General features: G+C 54.4%; 1 protein-coding gene across 5 annotated transcripts in view; it reads right to left on the bottom strand.

Moving 5' to 3' along the window:
* Positions 1 to 3,726: 3,726 nt before the first annotated feature.
* The window catches only part of FMNL2 (formin like 2), a 96,197-nt gene continuing 81,639 nt past the window's right edge, over positions 3,727 to 18,284 (bottom strand). Inside the window, exons 13-27 of one of the 5 annotated variants that reach the window (XM_088529142.1) lie at positions 17,194 to 17,295; positions 15,916 to 16,231; positions 15,320 to 15,496; positions 14,433 to 14,453; positions 12,709 to 12,833; positions 12,393 to 12,595; positions 11,179 to 11,413; positions 10,252 to 10,320; positions 10,008 to 10,088; positions 9,793 to 9,922; positions 9,318 to 9,481; positions 8,918 to 9,019; positions 8,386 to 8,484; positions 7,659 to 7,782; positions 3,727 to 3,836 (exon numbers count right to left, since the gene is read on the bottom strand). In XM_088529142.1, the coding sequence (XP_088385268.1) occupies positions 3,727 to 3,836; positions 7,659 to 7,782; positions 8,386 to 8,484; positions 8,918 to 9,019; positions 9,318 to 9,481; positions 9,793 to 9,922; positions 10,008 to 10,088; positions 10,252 to 10,320; positions 11,179 to 11,413; positions 12,393 to 12,595; positions 12,709 to 12,833; positions 14,433 to 14,453; positions 15,320 to 15,496; positions 15,916 to 16,231; positions 17,194 to 17,295 (2,058 nt within the window). Of the gene's footprint in view, positions 3,837 to 4,714; positions 4,839 to 6,029; positions 6,131 to 7,658; positions 7,783 to 8,385; positions 8,485 to 8,917; positions 9,020 to 9,317; positions 9,482 to 9,792; positions 9,923 to 10,007; positions 10,089 to 10,251; positions 10,321 to 11,178; positions 11,414 to 12,392; positions 12,596 to 12,708; positions 12,834 to 14,432; positions 14,454 to 15,319; positions 15,497 to 15,915; positions 16,232 to 17,193; positions 17,296 to 18,284 lie in introns of those variants that run through there. The other 4 variants (XM_088529141.1, XM_088529143.1, XM_088529145.1 and 1 more) reach the window with 4 other exon arrangements.

Genomic DNA, 18,284 nt, shown 5'->3' on the forward strand with positions numbered 1-18,284 from the left:
AATTGCTTTTTTGTGACCTGAATTCCTGCCCAGCCCCTGCTGCCTGTTCCTGTGCGAGAGGCTGTCGGGGCTGGTTCCTGCGGCAGCTTCACCGCGGAGCGGCCGCGTGCGGGGCCGCTCCAGGGGCTGCCCCAGGCCCCGTCCTGCTCCGCTGCCACCTCTCCCCGGGCTCCCGTTCAGCAGTTACCTTCACCTGAGCAAGTAAGAGGAAAATCCCTTGGTAAAGGACTTCAACGTTGCCTTAAGAGCCTGCTGAAGAATGTGCCCCTGTCCCCGTAGCAGCTGCAGCGTCACCGCGTTAACCCGAGAGCCGCTTGACCCCCCGGGCCCAGCCCCTCCGTGCCGCCCGCTGGCACCTCTGCGCCCAGCCAGCGCCCTGGGTACAATGTCTGAGACGCTCCAATTTGAATATTTTTGTACATTTTTATCAATTATTAAACCTTGTCTCCTAGTGTGTACTAGTATTTATTTCTAGTTTTAAATACGCTGTACAGTTCCGATAAATGCAGCACTCGGAAGGGAGCAGTATTTTAAGCAATGCCTGTTTATGCAAAAAAAAAAAAAAATGGAAGCCTTGCTTTAGAGTTCAGGTTCCTTTTCAGTGCATTTTTTCTACTATGGCAGTTTACTAGTGCCTAATTTTTCCCCAAAGCTCCGGTGCGGTAAAGCCCCTGGCGCTCGTGGGCCCTGTGTCAGCGCGGGGGTGGTTCCGTGATCCAGACTCCAGCGGCCGCTTGGGCTCGGAACGGCGGACGCGGGAAGCAGCGGCTGCGCTGCGGGCGCAGGAGGCCACCGCTCCGCCCCGGGGCTTCGGTGGCCGCAGGGCTGCGCTGGTGCTTCCCAGCAAGGCAAAGTTACCTCAGAAACTCCAGAAACGGCATTTCGGGCTAACGTGGGAGAGTTCTCGGCGCTGTGTTTAAGCTCAAGATCGAGGCTGTCGCAGGCAGATTCAAGCGCCGGCTCTGGCTTTTCTCCGGGTTTCTCCGGCCGTGTGAGCAGCTCTCCCAGGTGCGGAAGGACGAGCGGAAGTCGCTGTTCCCAGGACTGTTGCAGCGGGCCTGGATTTCATACACGTGTTTCCCTAACCTTGTCAATTCCTTGGATCTGAATGTTGAGGGGGGAACGTGCAGATGTTAAACAGGTAGCGGTTCCCGAGCCGCGGGGCTGTGCAACACGAAGGTAACTGTTAATCATGGCTCAACGTCGGCTCCACCGTGGGAAGGACAGATGGAGACTTGGACAGGCCTGAGCGGCTTCGAACGCGTCAGACGTCCCCGCAACGCTTCGCTACTGCCTTGCAGAACTTGCAGGAGAAACGTGTTTCTAAGGAAAGATGTTTTAAAGGTTTGCCTTTATTTTTCCATTAAAAATAAACTGTAGATGTACAATGATGCATTTTTTTTCTTAATCTTTTTAATCAGAGCTTAAACTTAGGGCCGTTCCTGGCACGGTGTAAGGGGGAAATGGAGGTTTCCTCCTCCCTCCGCGGCAGCCTCAGGCCTCCGTCCTGCACCGGTCTCGCCACGGGCTCGCGCTGTGGCCCTGCCTCGCCGGGAGAGGAACGGCAGCGTTTCTAAGTGTGAAAACGTCTTTAAGCTGCTGTTTGTCCCACGCAGGAGACCCGGCAGCAGCCCCTAGGTGGCAGCGGGGCCCGCTCTGTTCTCACCCAGCTTTTCGCGGATTGATTTCGTTAAACCCTTTTGGAAACGAAATCTGAACTTTGGATAAGGGTGCGGGTGGGCACCGTGCGCGCGGGCGCCGCGAGGGCAGCGGCTGCTCCTGCCCGGGGCCCAGCCGGGCCGCGGGGACTGGGAGCTCGAGCCGGGCCGGCCCTGGCGGCGCCGGGGCCAAGCGAGGCAGCCGGGCCGGGAGCTGGTGCCGGGCTGGGATTCGGTGCAGCCACCTCGGACACCCCCTCTGGAGCCCAAGGGGACGGAGGGAAGGGGCAGGAGCCGGGGGTGCTTTTGCGTTTTGGCCAACAGCCCCCGGGCTGCTCCGCTCACACCCGCACGCCCTGGAGCGCAGGGACGGACGCAGGGACGGCCCCGCGGGTGCCACTGCCCCCGGGGGCTCCCCACACACACCCGGCGCCCTGCGTAGTGGTGTAAATAGTTTATTGGATCTTATGGCAGGAACAGACCAGGAAAGTAACACGAACTGCTTTTATAAAACACTCCTAATATTGCTAAAGAAGCAGGTCTATTACTAGAAAAATATTAAAGAGAACATGCCAGTGTTACGGCCTATCTGCCTGGTAAGTTGTGACTTAAATTTAAAAAAAAAAAAAAAAAAAAAAAAAAAAAAACCCTTTGATCTTAAGGATGTGAGAGGGCGTATGTTCAACCATCTGGCTAACAATTAATTAAATTAACTGCCAATTTTTAACACAGATTAAAATGCTGGCCTGTCAGTGACGAGCGGCAATGGGGCATGTTCTCTTTAGCAGGTCGGGTAGCGGTGCTGCGAGGGCGCCAGCGTGGCGGGTTTTAAAGGACATAATGGCCTGTAAATAGGTAAGCAGAGGTCAACGTGGTTACTTTGAGCCCCAAACTGTCCATTCAGTTAAATATAAAAACAAAAACTATAAGTTAAAATAACATTCAGATTGTATAGCACAGGTTGATGCATTTTTTTTAAACAATATTTACATTATTACCCAGAGGCTAAAGTGGGAATAAAAGAGAAGTGTAAAAAAACCATTAAAAAAAAAAAAAAAAAACTGCACCAATTTTGTAGCAAAATATCTGTACATTTAAAAACAGATTATCATATAACTACACATTATCCAAGGAAAAATGGGACCTTCACCAGTGGTTCACATAAGCACAACATAAAAGAAAGAGATTCAGTGGTTAAATAATATACAATAAACTTTACAATTAACATACTGATGCAATGAGCCCAGCGGGGGGGTCAGCTGTAAGCGCACACTCGTGCCTGGGCAGCACCACGCGAGCGGCGGTCCCGGTCCTGGGGCGAGGACGGCGCCCGCCGCGTTCCCGCCGCTCGTCCCGCGCAGGGGCCGGAGCCGGGGGTGGGAGGCCGCTGCACTAAGTCTCATTCCCATTTTAAGCTCTGGAAACGCAACGTGGAACCTCGAGGCTGGGCTGCGCGTTGCCGTCAGCCCCTCGGGAGCGGAGGGGAGGCCGCATGCGGCGCTGCTCACCCGCTGTTAATGCCTTAGTGGCGTTAATAAATACGCTGCGGCTCAGGGGCTGGCTGCGGCATCAGGAGCCTCTGTGTGTGTGTGGGGGAAACGGTGCAGGCCAGTCTTGTCATCATTGCCCTAGGTCATATGGAAAGCCCTTTTTTTTAATATATATATATATATAATTTTTTTTTAACCAAAAAAACAACAACAACAAAAAAAAGAGGAGCCAGTAAGTGCAGCTCAAGCCGAGGTGGGTGCGTGGGCAACGCAGCGCGGCCAAGAGTCCCTCTCCTGTGTGCAGGTCACCGGCTGACCCGTCCCTAAACTCACCAGAACCCCCAGGCAACCCCTATTTTACATTTTGGTTAAAAAATACTGAATAACGTATTGATGTACAGAACTACCCAGTCAAACCAAGTCCTATTGCTTTGATTAATCTGAGCGGGTACTTCAATTCTAGGCACTTGTTAGCTGCGGCGGAGCGGCGGGCGCCGGCGCTCCTGTGCGTCTCGGGGGCGGCTCCGGGCCGCGGCGGGCGGCAGGGCCGGCCCCGCGGCGTCGCGCGCGGCTGCGCCTCACATGGTGATTTCCGTGCCGTTGGCAGCGCGCAGGCTCTGGTCGTCGAAGCGCCGTCGCACGCTCCTCCTCACCGCGTCGGCCCGGCGGTACGGCTGGTTTCGAAGATCTGCGGAGAGGAGAGCGGCGGTGAGGGCGGCGCGCGGGCGCGGGCGCTCCCGCTCGCACATGCACGCGCACTCGCACCGCTAGACAAGGCGAGATCCTGCTGGAAGCCAATCAAAGCAGCTTGTGTGGGAAGAGGAGGCGGGAGCTGGACCCCACGGGGCGGCAGCGGGCACGGACGTGCCCGGCTCGCCAGGCGCCCGGTAATACTGGTGACGAGCGGGGCCAAGGCGGGCGGGAGGGAGGCGCGGGCGACCGCGCTCAGCGCGACGTGGCCTTTCTGCCGCCGCCGCCAAGCGCCCCTGCAGCGACCGCGCGTATCACAGCGCTGGAGCGGTCGGCAGGACGAGCAGGGCGCTGCCCTGGGCGCAGCCGTGCACTTAATGGCAGCACGGTGAGAAAAAGCAGCAGCCGCGGGCTCTGGCCTGGGCTGCCCGCGCGGCGCCGCGGCTCCGGCACGAGGCGCCGGTGCCGGGCGCTGCCCCCGGCTCTGCCACACGGGCGCAGGCCGCGCGGCCGCCTCACACGCTGGGCACGGAAAAGGGTATTTTAGTGGCTTGACAGAGCCAGGTGCTAAGGAAAAACAGAGCGACTGGGAGAGGCGCCAAGGCCGGGCCGTGTCCTGCTGCCAGCGCTGAGGCCCGCGGGGCCCGCGGGGCCCTTGTGCGCGGGTGTCCTCACCCGTGGGGCAGCAGCGCCCGCCCGAGACCCCCTGCGCGAGGCAGGGCCTCCGGGGCCGGCTCCTGCGACTGGGGGGAAACGTGTCCAGAGCCTCCCTGCCCGCGGCCCTGCGCTCCGCTCGGGCACAGGGCGTCCCCGTGGCCTCTCACCAGTATTACCCTTAGCTACATCTACCCGCAGCCTGCCTGGCGTACAGAGAGAGGAGGAAGCTAAGTAAAAAGTGATGCTTGCCAGCTCTGTGCATCCTCCACCACCGGTGTGCTAGAAGAAATCCTTACCCTCGAGTGAACATTTGGAAATTTAGTGATATTATTCTTCTTTAGGGCTAAACAGAAGAAAAAAAAAAACACAAAATGATGGTTAAGTAAAAAAAACGGGATGGAAAAAGAAGAGCAAGTCAACTGAGCGTTCAAAAATCCCAGGCGTGTTAGCCAAGAGAGCAGGAGGAGGAGGGAAGGCCAAGGCTACGGAGGAGGTTAGAAACAGAGAGGAAAGGACGGGGTGGCCCCCCTAGCCTCTTGCTAACCAAAGTCCAAGCTGCTTTGAAGATTGGCTCCAGGGAGATAACACAGCAATTAACTGGAAAGAGCAAATAACTGTTGAGCTGATTACAGTTTGCAATTTTATTAGAAGCTTTTAAAAAAATACACATTGCGGAAGTGAAACACTGTTGTCTTCTTAAGCTACTGAGTCCTTAATGCAAGACAACGGTGTTGAGGACATGCTGTGTTAGGCACCCCCGCGCACGCTCCACGCCGGGGCCGCATCGAGCTGCTCCGCGCTGCCCTTCCCACCAAGGCCAATCGGGTGGGAACCGGCCCGTTGCGGCTGCCGCCCGGCGCCCCGGCCCCCTCGAGCACTTGGACGGTGCTCGGCGGCAGCGCTGCTCGCAGCAAGATGACGCTGGCGTGGACCCGGCGGGGCCGAACGCGGTGTGGGAAGGAGGCGGATGGGGCGTTCCGCATGCACGTGCTGGTTGGTTAGAAGAACCCAAGCAGAGCCCCGCTCCCGCGGGGCCACCCCGCGCACAGACACCCCGCAGAGCCCCGCTGCGTTCATGCACCCCGGGCTTTCCTTTGGCACACCGCTACCATCGCATGCGTGTTACGAGGGCGGACTCACACACACAGCAAACTCTGCGGACCAGAAGACACGACATAGAAAAGCCAAGTGAACTGTCACTGTTTGGGGCCTCGGTCTGCCACGTCCTGTGAGCCGCGTGACGCCGGCAGTGACCACTTGCTGTTCTATGGCACTGGTCATGGGGATGGATGAGAGATGCCTTGGGAACGCAAGGATGGCCAAAAGCATCAAGCACACAGTTGATGGAATGGAATAAAAAGTTACTGAAACACGAGAGCATGCAACAGAGGCGACATGAAATACAACTTCAAGTGGACACCAGACATTACTATACATTCAACATTCGCATGATCCTGGCTGAGACCCGTACAAACGGGGAGTGTCAAAAATCTACAGCAACCTTGTTTGTGTCTAAGAGCATCAGGTGTGAAAGAGGAATAGTTTAATAATGGAATTCCTCAGTGAGAACAGGTTCGCAGAAAAACCGAGAGCCCCGCTTGGCGGTTCGAGCGGTAAAGGGCACAGTCTTCAGCACTGCATGGAAAATAACAGCCAAACAAGACAAACAGAGCACAGTAAGAAGCAGAGATCAGCAGCATTAGTACATTGTTAGTGCTTGCTGAAGGACATCCGGGGGCTCCTACACGCTCCGATCTGCTGGCCAACCACACTGCAGCTCCTCAGCTTTGGGGGACAAGACAGTTTTAACTCTCGGAATAGTTGTTTTTTATACTGCATAGTGCCCAATGGTTTTGAAAGGCTAGACCTACTCCAGAACAGCGTGTGCTGCCAGACCATGGCCTGTTCAGCATCTGCAGAGCTTTCCTGTGCCTCTGAAGAGGCTCCCTCAATTTTAAAGTAACATTTTGATGGGGTTTTTCCCTACCAGTGATACAGACCTTATGGGCCGTAGTTAAGCGACCTAGTCTATACCTGACTCTGCGCCTAACTCTTCTTTTTATCTGGCCTCGGAGACACCCCCATAATAGGAAATCCCAGACACACAGCAGAGGAAATGTTTAGGTTATTTCAGTCTGGCACTTCCTGCACTGGCCTGCTGTTTGCATCGGGGTTGTCTTCTCTCACACATAGGTTTCTCTCTCCTTTTGAATAGGGAAAGACAATTTACAGAATTATACAAGCTGCCAGGAATGTGAAGGAGTTGCAGAAGCTGTAGCACATTAGGTATCGTAGTAACTCTGTCCCTTGAATAAAGAGCATTAGCCTCGGAAGCTATTAATCAAGGCTGTGAAAGCTTCAGCAAAAGCATTTCAATCCTTCATCCAGCGGGGCAAAAAATTCCCTGGCTTTCTTCACTGAGTGGTAAAACAGTTCTCCCCTCCCACAGGAAAAAGTGGTGTGAAAAACATTCTGGAGAAGCTTAGCCAAGGAAATCCTGCCCAAAGCCCTTTTCAGAGCTCTGTAAAATGAAAATAAATGACCCTAGAGCCATGAAAAAGTGCTAAAATCTCGTTCCTTTCACACCACGGGTACAGAAAATGCTCTAGCAGAGAAGCAGCAGGATCAGAGCGGCCGCGGCCGCGGGAAGGGCCCCCAGAGCAGCCGGGCTGGACAGGGGCGGCCGCGGGTGCCCACGGCCACGGCCCGGCCCTGCGCGCTGCCCGCGCAGCCGCGCACACCTCGTCTCCCGACAAGCCGTAAAACCAGAAGCAATTCAGGGCCGTAAATCATTCAGGTTTGACTAAATGATTTGCTGCAACTGTGCAGTAATGTGGTGCGATTGCTGTTAGTACAGTTTAATGCAAACGTAGGCTCTGAATAATGTTAACCGCCCGTCATTGGGTGCGTCCCTGGGAGAGCGGGCTGGTCCCAGGCAGGGCCGCGCGCGGCGCCGCTCCCGGCTGGGCCGCCCCTTGCGCCCGGGCCGCGCGCTGCGCACCCCAGCAAAGGGTCCTGTGCTCGAGCACATGAGTGATTCCCTGAGCTCGACCTGAATGATGCTTTTTAGGCAGGGTGTGAGGCACTTACGAGAGCTACAGTGCGGACACACATCCCTATCGTGTGTGAAACAGGCTGCGAAGGGCGGCCCAGCCGCGGTTACCTGTGATGATGTCTTCGATGGCCCCGTCCTTCCCCTCGTACACGTGTCTGTTGTCCTTGACCTGCCGCCGCCTGAGCTCCGCGATCAGCTCCTGCTGTTGCCTCTTCGTCTTGTGCGAGGGAGACTGGAAGCCAACACAAAGGGCATTGGTGAGGCCTGGCCTCCAGTCACCAGCTTTTCCATCCCCAGCTTTTGAAACAGCAGCTGAGGAAAACACCAGCACGCGACAGCTCACACCGCATGGAGAGGAAGGCCAAAGTCACGAGCTATCCTGGCTGCCCGGCTGTTTTCCTTTTCTTACATCTGTAATTTGCTTCCTAGACTTTACTTCTCATCGCTGAGGACTGAGACTCCAAGCTTTGGCCTCTGAAAAGCTTTCCCAAGCTACAAGAACATGCTTTCCCTTCCCAGAGCAAAAGCAAGCTGGGATTAAAGATCCCCGCTAACAGCAGGAGCTGCATGGGAAGCCATGGGAAATTTTTTTCTAGCAAATCTAAAGCATCAGCTCAGAAAGCAACACGCTAGGAGGATTCCTGCACAACAGTAATTGGGGCTTAGCGCCTGTCCCGCGTTGCCAAGGCGAGCTCTGGGGAGGGGGCTTCGATGCGGGTTTGGGAACGCTGAGCGCACACTAAGTGCTCAAGTTCTTATACCGAGCTGGGTATTTCTGATAATCAGGACAGAGTCAGGGTTCAATGTGAGGGCTCATGCCGAAACACTTTTGTACCTTTTGGTCCTGTTGCTCCATCAGTGCTTCCTGTTCCATAAGTTTTTCCATTAAGGCCTGTTCTTGCTTTTTTCTCAACTCATTCTCTTCTTCCGCTTGCTGTTTATCACAAAAAAAATGGGGGTTACATCTTCAAATCTTTGGACACAGGGTTTGTGAACATTACAAATAAGTATTGCTATCTCTTGCTACTGCCAGGCTTTCCAAGGAAGCAAGTCTGGAGTTGAGCAACACAAGCTCCCTCCAAACAGACTGTGGAAAAGCAGGGCTGGGAGAGACATCCCAAGCCCTATAACCCACGCTCTCCCAACCCCCAAAGCACATGCTGGATAAACCCTCCTGCAGGTCGGAGCTCTGCGGATGCCGCAGCCTCCCAGGGTCTTTCCGCAGGGTCTTTGAGCCCCCAGGACAATCTCCATGCAGGCACTCGTGCTGCCGGGGCTGGCAGGGCCCGGCCATGGGGTGTCACACTGCAGAACCCAGGGCAGGGGACACTCGGGTGCCCGGCCCTGCCCGAGGCGTCTGCACTTACCTTGTAGGCTTTCACAAACCGGACAAACACCGGGAAAAACACCGAGGGGGGGGTCGTCTTGGGATTCTCCCCGAAGTATTTCACAGCATCGTCGAAGGCATCCTGCAAGAAGCACACAGGGGCTGTTATTTCAAGACAAAGTCCCCGCCGTCCCCGCAGAAGTGGGTGCCGGGGTCTCGATGTGCGCACACAGCCGCGGGGCCCTGCAGCCCGCTCCGGCGGCGGAATGCAAGCAATATTGCAAGCATTGCAATATTTCATCCCTGAGGATTCGCCGTGCCCTCGTCCAACGCACGGCTGCTGCGGCCTGCGTCGGCTCTGGCACAAAGCTGCCTCTGGCACAGAGCTGCTGCTCTCGGTTGTTGAAATCCCCTTACCAACACGGAGAACCAACACACACCTGGGCTATTTTTGCATCGTCCTGCAGTTTCTTTAGCTTTCCCTCGTTGTTCTGAATGAACTCCTTCAGCATCGTGTTGTGGTCGTGCATGGTGTACTCCCGCTTCGTCAGGTCCAGGCCTCTCTGCAGCTCCTTCACGTCCAGCAGGACGTTTTCCAGGGACACTGGGAGACAAAGGGGAGCGCTGCACGGGTCCTGCTGCGCGAGGACAGCTCCGTGCCCTCGTGCACATCGGAGTCCCTCGCGCTGCACCCCCGGCACCGTTGACACTGCTCTGCAGCAGCCTGCTGCAGGAGTGACCCCCAGCCTGGCATTACTGCTGGCCCTGTCCCTTTTCCCAACCTGGCTTCACTGCAGGCCTAGTTGCTACCCCTACTTAAACCACTGGGTCTCTCTTTCTGGCCAGATTGAGGGACAAGGCACCCAGGACGCACGCGCTGTGCCGGGGCCGTAACGGCGACGCGGCGCACGGTACCTGCGGCTGCCTTCTCCACGTAATGGAGCTCGTTGTAGAAGAGGGACACGTGCTGGTACTTCTCCTTGACGACGTTAGAAATGTAGTGCAGCAGCGTCTGCTTGCGGTCTGTTGACTTAGTCTCCAGGAGCTGCGGGCACAAAGGCAGGGAGCTCGCGGGGCGTCCTGGTCCCCGCGCCACGAGGGGCGAGCGCAGCCCGCGGCCCCGCACTCACCAGGTCCAGGCTCTGCAGCTTGAACCCATAGACAGCTCCTCGCTTACTGCTGTTCATGTAGTTACCCAGGGCCAGGATTATCTGCCGGCACAAAACGGAGCGGGGCGTTAATCATCGGCGTGAGCTTTCCACACCCCGCAGCAGAGTTTCCCCGTAAGCGTCCAGCTACAGTTTCAGCACATGAAAGGGGATGAGCTGGTGATTTTTTTTTCAAGCTACTCAATGTAACTAAAGTCAGACCTACCTCCAGGATTTTCTTAAGCTTTTGGGATGACTTTATTGAGACAGACGCAGCTATTATTGCGTGAAGTTGCTACAGGTAAACACAGAAAGAGATCTGGTTAACGCACATCAAGCTCAAGTGTAAAATCAAATTCTGAATGCTGATATTCTGCAAAGAGCCCTGCCTTCTGATCTACACAGCTGGCCCTGGCAGCAATGTTATCCTGTCCTAACACACCAGGATTCCAAATAATTCATTTGCAGTGCAGATTTACCACGCTCAGAAGTCGTTGAGCAAAACTGTATTTACATTTCAACCCTTGTGACTGTGAAAGATGGATCAGACTGAACCAAACACACTTCAAAGGCCCAGAGAACAGCACTGAGAGCCATTTTCCCTGATGCCACAAACAATTAGATTTTCATTTGAACCAGTTTTAAACTTCTACAAGGCTAAAGAAGCAGGACAAGAGGGAGCTCTGAGGTACAGGCTGCCCTATGGGCCCCACGTGTGATGCCTGGGTCCCCCGGGACACACGTGCAGCAGGCACAGCGCGGGATACGGCAGCTTTGGAAAACAGCCACTTAACTCGCAGAGAAGCCAACCGCAAACCCCTCAAGTGACAGAGAGCAGCAGGATTGTTTGTAATAACTTGTCACAACATCTTTGTCATACATCCCCAGGCCTCTAGAGTGATTTAGCGCACTCAGTGCGGCCCAAGCACGCACGAGGAAAAGCAGCTAGGAAAGCTTCTTTCCTTTGGCATAGTTGTTTCTCAGTCTGTCTCTGTAAGAACGTCATTGCCTGGACGACACCACTGGGGTGTCCTGCGAGGCTCTGCCCCACACAGGCTGCCCAGTGCAGACTGCAGCCCTGACAAGGAGCCAAGCACCCGGGGAGTCCCGACGCCACCGCGCCTGGCGCGTCGCGCGCGTGCGTCTCACTCACGGGCGTCAGCATCTGGATGCTTTCGGCAAAGTTGCCTATGAAGGCCATGATGGTCATCTTCTGCATGAGCCTCTCGATCTTGCTGAACTGCATCATGAAGCGGTCCTCGTCGGACAGGTTCTCGATGGGCTTCCGCTCCCGCTCGTAGAGCCGCAGCACCTTCACCTCGTTCTCGGTGGGCAGGAACCGCATCAGGCACTCCACAAAATCCACCGGCAGCGTTTTCAGGTCAAACCTGAGGGAGAGCAGACCAGAAAGAGCGGTGCTATGACCAGAAGCAGTAAAGGACCAAGCAGAAGCCACCGCTGCCTAGTGATGCCACGGACGGAGCTGCAGCCTGCAGAGCGCGGCCAGGGCAGCTCGTCCCCACCTTGCTGAGCCAGGGACAGGCTCTTATTTACCTGGGCCAGACTCCTGCAACCCCAGCAGCTGGACCTGCAGCAATCCAGCAGCACCTTGGCGTCACCCTCCTCACCAGGCTAAACATAATCGCTGTGCTAAAATCCACATTTTTGGAGATATGCTGCTGAGAAGTAACAGATGTTGGCCATGGCCACAGGTACTAACTGCTTCTGGATTCATTTAGGCAGAGCTCTAACGAGCGGGAACATCCGTGCTCTGTCCCAGGAGCCGCTAGAGCAGGTGAGTGAAGAGCTGTGTCACCAGGTCCCAAAGATCAAAGCAGCTAAACCCGGCCAGCGGGATGCGGAGTGGCAGAACGGCGCCCTGGCCCTGCACCGCGCGTCCACCTGCACCACGTTTGTGTCTGGCACTGCGAGTCTTTGCACAGATCTAATCCCATGCAAAACCCCTCCGCTGCGCTTGGATTAAACCTGTACTTCATGGAGCAAACTGTAATAGTTGCCCATTCCTGACTTTTATGTGTTTGTTATAACAGAAAACACTGTGTAAACATAATCAGAGCTGCCATACGCCATCTCACACTGCGGATAAACATGAATTAGCTGCTCTAATAAAAGAAGTGCTAATTTGTTTGGCCCCTATAGTGATACAGTGACACAAAACTGCAAGTCAACACATTTTAGTACCAGGGAATCTGATTTGTGGGCGCTCAGAGCAGTTCCATCCTTATACTTGGGTTTTTTCCAACTGCAAAAACATTTACATCAACTGCCAATTCAAAATCATTCCATTTACCAAAAAGCAGGGTAAATCTTAAATATAATTCCTTTGCTGACAAGTGTTTTACTTACACGTGAATAGCTTTGCATATTTCATCTGCTGTCTTTCCAGCTTTCCTTAACGTAATGGCAAGATTTTTGGCCCGGTTGGCATCCAGTAACGTGACTTTGTTCGACCCTTTCTGCGTTATCTTTTGCTTGCTTGAAGTAAGATCAATGGCCGGCCCTTGGGCTTTTGTTTTGAATATTTCTTCAAATTCATCCACATTTAGGTCCTAGGAAGAGAAGGAGACGATGCACTCGCTGCAAGAGGAGTCGCACCGACCGCCCGGGCCCGGAGCCGCCGCCGAGCCCGCCGGGCCGTGCCGCGGACACGCAGCCCTCCTACCTCCAGGATCCTCTCGTCATCGATCTCGTTGAAGACCGTCCCGTTGATCTGGTTGGGCTTGAGCGCGACCCAGTTGAAGACGGGCATGCGGAACTTGGTCTTGATGGGCTTCTTGATTTTCACAGCTAAAGAAGGAGAGGGAAGGACGTGACGAGCGCCCCGATACCCGAAAAGCCCCCGAGCGCCCGGACGCAGCTTTCCAGGGGACATTCAGCACTGGAGGAAGAACAGCCAGAGCTGGACTGCGGCTCTGCAGAGACCTGGCTGCCCAGGACGGACGGGCACGGAGCAGGGAGGCTCTGCGAGGCCGAGGACTGACTATTGGCACTGCCCAGGGAACCGAGCAGCGGCTGAGGCCGGAGCAAGGAAAGGACATCTCCCCCTTCCCGTTTCTCACTGAGCTGGGAGCTATGGGTGTCATTTCTGTACGACAGCTCTCACTGCACGCAAACAAATTCAGCTGCTACAAAACTGGTACGTTCATTGATGCGATCAACAAACGGGTTACTCCAGAATCGCTTTAAAAATAACTATTTCTTTAGAGGCCGCAAGCAGGACACAGAAACAAACCCTGGGTTTTCTCCTCCAATGCTGGAAGCGAATGCCGCTTGCAAACCGTGCCGGGGGGAGCACCCTGAGACCCCCCGGACGCCTGGGCCCCCGCTCCCAGCACTGCGGGGTACCTCTGCCCGCAGCCAAGGATGGTTTGTGTCCAACTCATTGCAGTTACTGCTTGCTCCACGACAAAGCTCCTGAATCCTGCCCACCCCGCCTGCAGCGGGAGGCATCTTGCTCATTATTTGGCATTCAGTGCAGATGCTGAACAGATGCCCTAAGTTCAGGCCAGTCTCCCCCCTGCAAAGCACTTGAGCAAATACTCACTTTACCTTCCCTGGTGATTTTGTGCACTGCTTTTGCAGGGCAGAGAGCATCATTTCAGGGAACACTCTCTGCTTGCGCACGGGAGTGGGAAAATGCTGAGCACATTTCTCTCACTTCCTCATTCAGTTTTCAAACCAAGAATTCTCTCACGTGTTCTTGTGCCTTTCGGGCTTGTGCTCATTTTGCAGGGACCTTCTAAAGAATAAATTACTGGCAAGAGCACTTGATTGCAACAAGGAGCTGTAAGTGCATACCAGGGAACACAGTGAAACTGCAGGCTGTGCGTTTGAGCATTTGCTGTCCGGCTGGGACACACACAAGGGACCAGTTTCTGTGAAGCCAAACTAACCACAGCTTCACTCTGTGTTGGTAAGGTGGTTACTCCAAAATAATTCTTAACATACAAAAAGAAATATTTTTTTTCCAAGGTGCAAACACCCATGAAAAAACATTTTCAGCTACTGCATACATTGGAGCTGCTTAGTAACTGCTCCTGCATTATTTAAGGAGAGGAAAGGGAGGTAAGTGCACACATGCCCAGCTCCTGCCGCAGCTAATCCAGATATTGCAAAAATCCCCTTCCCTGTCCTGGGGACGGGGTGACCGCGCGGCAGCACGGAGGGCACCTCCGGCTGCGCAGAAATGACCCGTTTTTGAGCACTTTAAAGAGCCCAGCTAAGAAGGCTCAAGGGAAAGGGCACCCGCGAGTTACTTGCTGAACTGCTTTGCTGCCCCTTGCTGCTGCCCACCCACCCCTGTGCCCCCCGCGCACACCGGAGCGCCCAGCGCAGGCACGCGGGGAACGCGGCGCGGAGCTAGATACTTAGCAGGGAGGAACCTACAGAAGAGCTTGATGGGCCCATCTTCCCGGGGAGCAGGAAGAACAAGGGAAGAAAACGTTAGTGAAGGTTAGAGCAGCATCGTTCACGACTCCAGCCTCGTCCCGCTGCCCGGACAGGGCGCCGCCTGCACAGCCGTATCCCCAGACGAGCACCGCAGCTGGGGACCACGCAGCCAGGGGGCTGTTTTTAACAATAACCATGAGCCTCAACTCTCCCTGCACTTTTGTCCTTTTTTTTTTTAATACACCCCTTTCACCATTGCTTCCATGGTGGTTTCTCTATCAGAGAACCATCTACAGGCGGGAATACTTAACTGCTTTTCAGCAGCACTGCTAATCAGAGCTCCTTGGGCTCTCCTGAGCTCCGGATGAGGGATGTGATGCCAATTAACACTCACTCACTGCCCGAGTTACTCAGGCCATGATAAAGAGTGCACTGAAATATGATTAAAGCTTGTCAGGAAATTTTTCTTCCTTCCAAAAAAATTAGAACAAGAAGTTTGCCATTCCTTGCCCAGATATTTCTTCATCGTATTCTCAAAAGAATTCAAACCCATGAAACTTTGGGGGGTTTTCAAAGCCATTTTCTTCTTTTGTTTAAAGCCATAAATGATCACGTTATAAAAATATTTCTGGAAAAGGCTTCAGTTTCACTGAGGAAGCCGTCTCTCCCAAGACCAAACCTAAACCAGTTATTTGATAAATGCACTTTCATTTTTTAACTCCCTGTGTGTATGAGATAACGGCCGTTGATTAGGCAGCTATATGTGAAGCAGAGCCCCATCTCGGGTGCTGTGGCCTCCAGGCACATGCCACATCCTCCCCTTGTCCTTGCTCCTTGCATGGCCAACGTGCCCTGTGCTGGGGGGGACGCACGGGCCGTTTTACCTGCAAGTCCTGAGTTGAAAACCACCGTGGGGGAGGTTCCTGGCAAGGGGGGAGCCGACGGCGGCAGCGGCGGCGCCGCGGGAGCTGCCTCCAGGGCCGGGCCCGGCAGAGGCGGCGGCGGCGGCGGTGGTGGCGGCGGAGGAGGCGGCATCGGCGCCGACACGGGACCGTTTTGCACTGTGAAATGGAGGGAGAAGAGTTTTTAGCAGGGAACATCCCTGAGAACCGCACAGCAGCCGCGGAACGGGTCGGGGCAGGTGACGGGATGCCCGGGTGGCCTGTGCTGGAATGGGATGACTGCCCTGAGAACAGGGCACCGATCCGTCCATCGGCGTCCACAGAAACTGCTCCGCTTCCCGCATCCACATTCACAACCCACCCGTGAGGTGAAACCAGGCCCAAGACCCACCCCAGCCTCATCCCACGCGTGTGCAGCGCCCCTGGCTGAGGCCTGGAGGCTCCTTCTGCCGATCTGCAGCGCTGCCACGGACCATCCATGGGGCTTTCTCAGCTCCAGGGCAGCGCCGCAGACCGCGGGCACCACGGGCACTGCTGCCAGCCCCCGCGGGCTCACGTGCCACCAGAACGCTCCTCACCTGCCTCGGGCGCTGCTGCTGACACCGGCAGAGGCGGTGGAGGTGGCGGCAACGGCACCGACAGAGCAGCTCCAGCGCCGGCTCCAGCACCGGCGCCAGCCACGGCTTCCGACCCTGTCGGCAACGCGCCGGAGGCCAGAGCCACAGGGAGAATGGAGATGTCCCCGTCACCCTTCTTCTGGATTTTAATGGTCCCCTGCTTCTCCAGCTCGTGGATCTTCTTCTCCAGCGTTGACTGCCGCTGGATGGCTTCCTCTTTTTCTTTGACCATTTTTCTCAGTGTATGAACCTGGGTGTTTGCGTCTTTGTAGATTTCCTAAGAATGCCACAGAAACAGGTTATTTTTTTAGTTATATTGCCAAACCCAGAATACCAATACCAGAAACAGAAGAACAGCTTCATAAGGGATTGCACGCTGCGCCCAGTCATTATCCAGCAACAAGTCCTGATGCAAACCATAAATCCTCATTTGCAAGGAAGAATTCAGTTTGTGTTTTCCCATGCTAGCAGTAAGGCTGGAGCAGCAATGAGTCCTTTGGGAAATCTCATCTGTGGTCACCCACTCCAGGGAATAGAGATTTTTTATCATCACTTTTTTATGCTCTCATTATGCTAATCTTAACTATATAGTGTAGGTATGCTACCTAGATTTTCACTTTTAGCACAGGCTACCTGATGTCTTGCTGTCTGCTTTGCTTGTGGGCAGTTGTTGCTCCATAAAGAGGAGCAGGATCGGAGCTCCTAACCTAGGAGAGAGGTTGTTCCTGCAAGTATCTTGGGCAGACATTCAGAGGAAGGAAGCCCGGAAGCAGCCACACTTTGGGACAACACTTGGGCTAAAAAGTTAGCCAATATTATATTAATAATTTGTGTTAGTAAAACGGTACATGAAGAAGCAAGGGATCTGGCTTGTGTATGGGAAGCAGTCTGAGTGTGACTGTATCAACACAAGCACTTGATCCCTGACTGTAAAAGGCTCCATCCCACCTCTAACTCTCCTCCAGAGCCAACGGCACATGAAAAACTCCCAACGGGAATAACCACAGTGCTCGGTGACAGGACAGGGCCATCTAGTTCACTGATTTGCTCACGCATGCGAAGAGTTAACTGTCGATTTTTCTGCATGCGCACACAAAAATCTATCTGCAGTCTATGCTGCAAAGCCAGCAGAAACAGCTCAGCGCATTTAAAACGTTCACTCTCCACTAAACACAAACTGCACTGCAGATCCCTCTGCAGAAATGTGGCACCTGGCCACAACCTTACCATCGCACTTACCCGAATCACATCCAGTTCTTTGTTTCTCTGCATGAGTTGTTTTTCCAGTTCCACAATCTTTGCCATTGCTTCATTCTCCGTATCTTGGAGTTTTTCAGATAACTGTCATTCGAAAGAGAAATAAATTATATAATGGCTAATAATAGTTTTCTTAACCAGAATGGCGGTACCACTTATTGGAACGATGATATGTGACAAATTATTGCTGTTCCACCAAATCCAGAAGTGTCTGTGGGAAGAGCAAAGACGTCGGGACGCGGTGCCGGCCGCGAGGAGCCGTGCGGGAGGGCGGCTCGCGGGGAACGTGAGCCCTCGGCACGACGGGCCGGCAGCTCCGCAGAAAGAGCAGCTCTCCCCCTTGGAGCACTCAAAACACAGTTATTCCCCAGACACCAAGTCCGATTCAAAAGCCCCCAAAACACACGGCAGAAGAGTCTGTCAATACTGCAGGGACGAGTCTAGTCTGCGTAACAGGAGATCGGAGGAGTTAAAAATTTGCCACAGAAGCACACGAACTTTCTACCCACCTAAAGCTGCAGACATGCTAAGCAAACTGCCATATTTGCTATATCATTTTTCTTATCAGAAGGGCACCTCATAGGGCCATATATGGCATAGTGACTTCCTTTATGACTACTTATTCTAAGGGATATAGAAATATATCCCTTATATTATACTATGTTAGTCATATAGAAATGGGAACAGAATGATCCTTTTATGATTTTCTAACAATGGAAAATATTTTCATTTTAGGCAGCCAAACCAGGTTTTCTGGATGAAAGCAATTGCAGCAGGAACGCAGGACAGGGAAAGCTGCAAGGCAGCAGTGTCTGCACGAGCACAAGGCCGCAGCGCCTCCGCGACCAGCGCGCCGCTGCAGCCCGGGGTGCCGAGCCCTTCCCTTGGCCCCTCGTGGTGGGATTTAAGCCCACGGAGCAGGTTATCCATCCTGTGCCCACCCTCCTTCGGCTTGGGAACGGCAGCGGGGCCACGTGCAGCAGCTCCTGCCTCCACAGCCTCCTCCTGCTTTCCCCAGTGCCGGGAGCTGCATACACGGGGCTGTATTTACAGCGCAGAGCATTTATCAGCGC

The sequence above is a fragment of the Tinamus guttatus genome, unplaced genomic scaffold (assembly GCF_059628265.1).
Source record: "Tinamus guttatus ecotype Peru unplaced genomic scaffold, ASM5962826v1 Tinamus_guttatus_pri_ptg000325l, whole genome shotgun sequence".
NCBI classification, from domain to species: Eukaryota; Metazoa; Chordata; class Aves; order Tinamiformes; family Tinamidae; genus Tinamus; species Tinamus guttatus.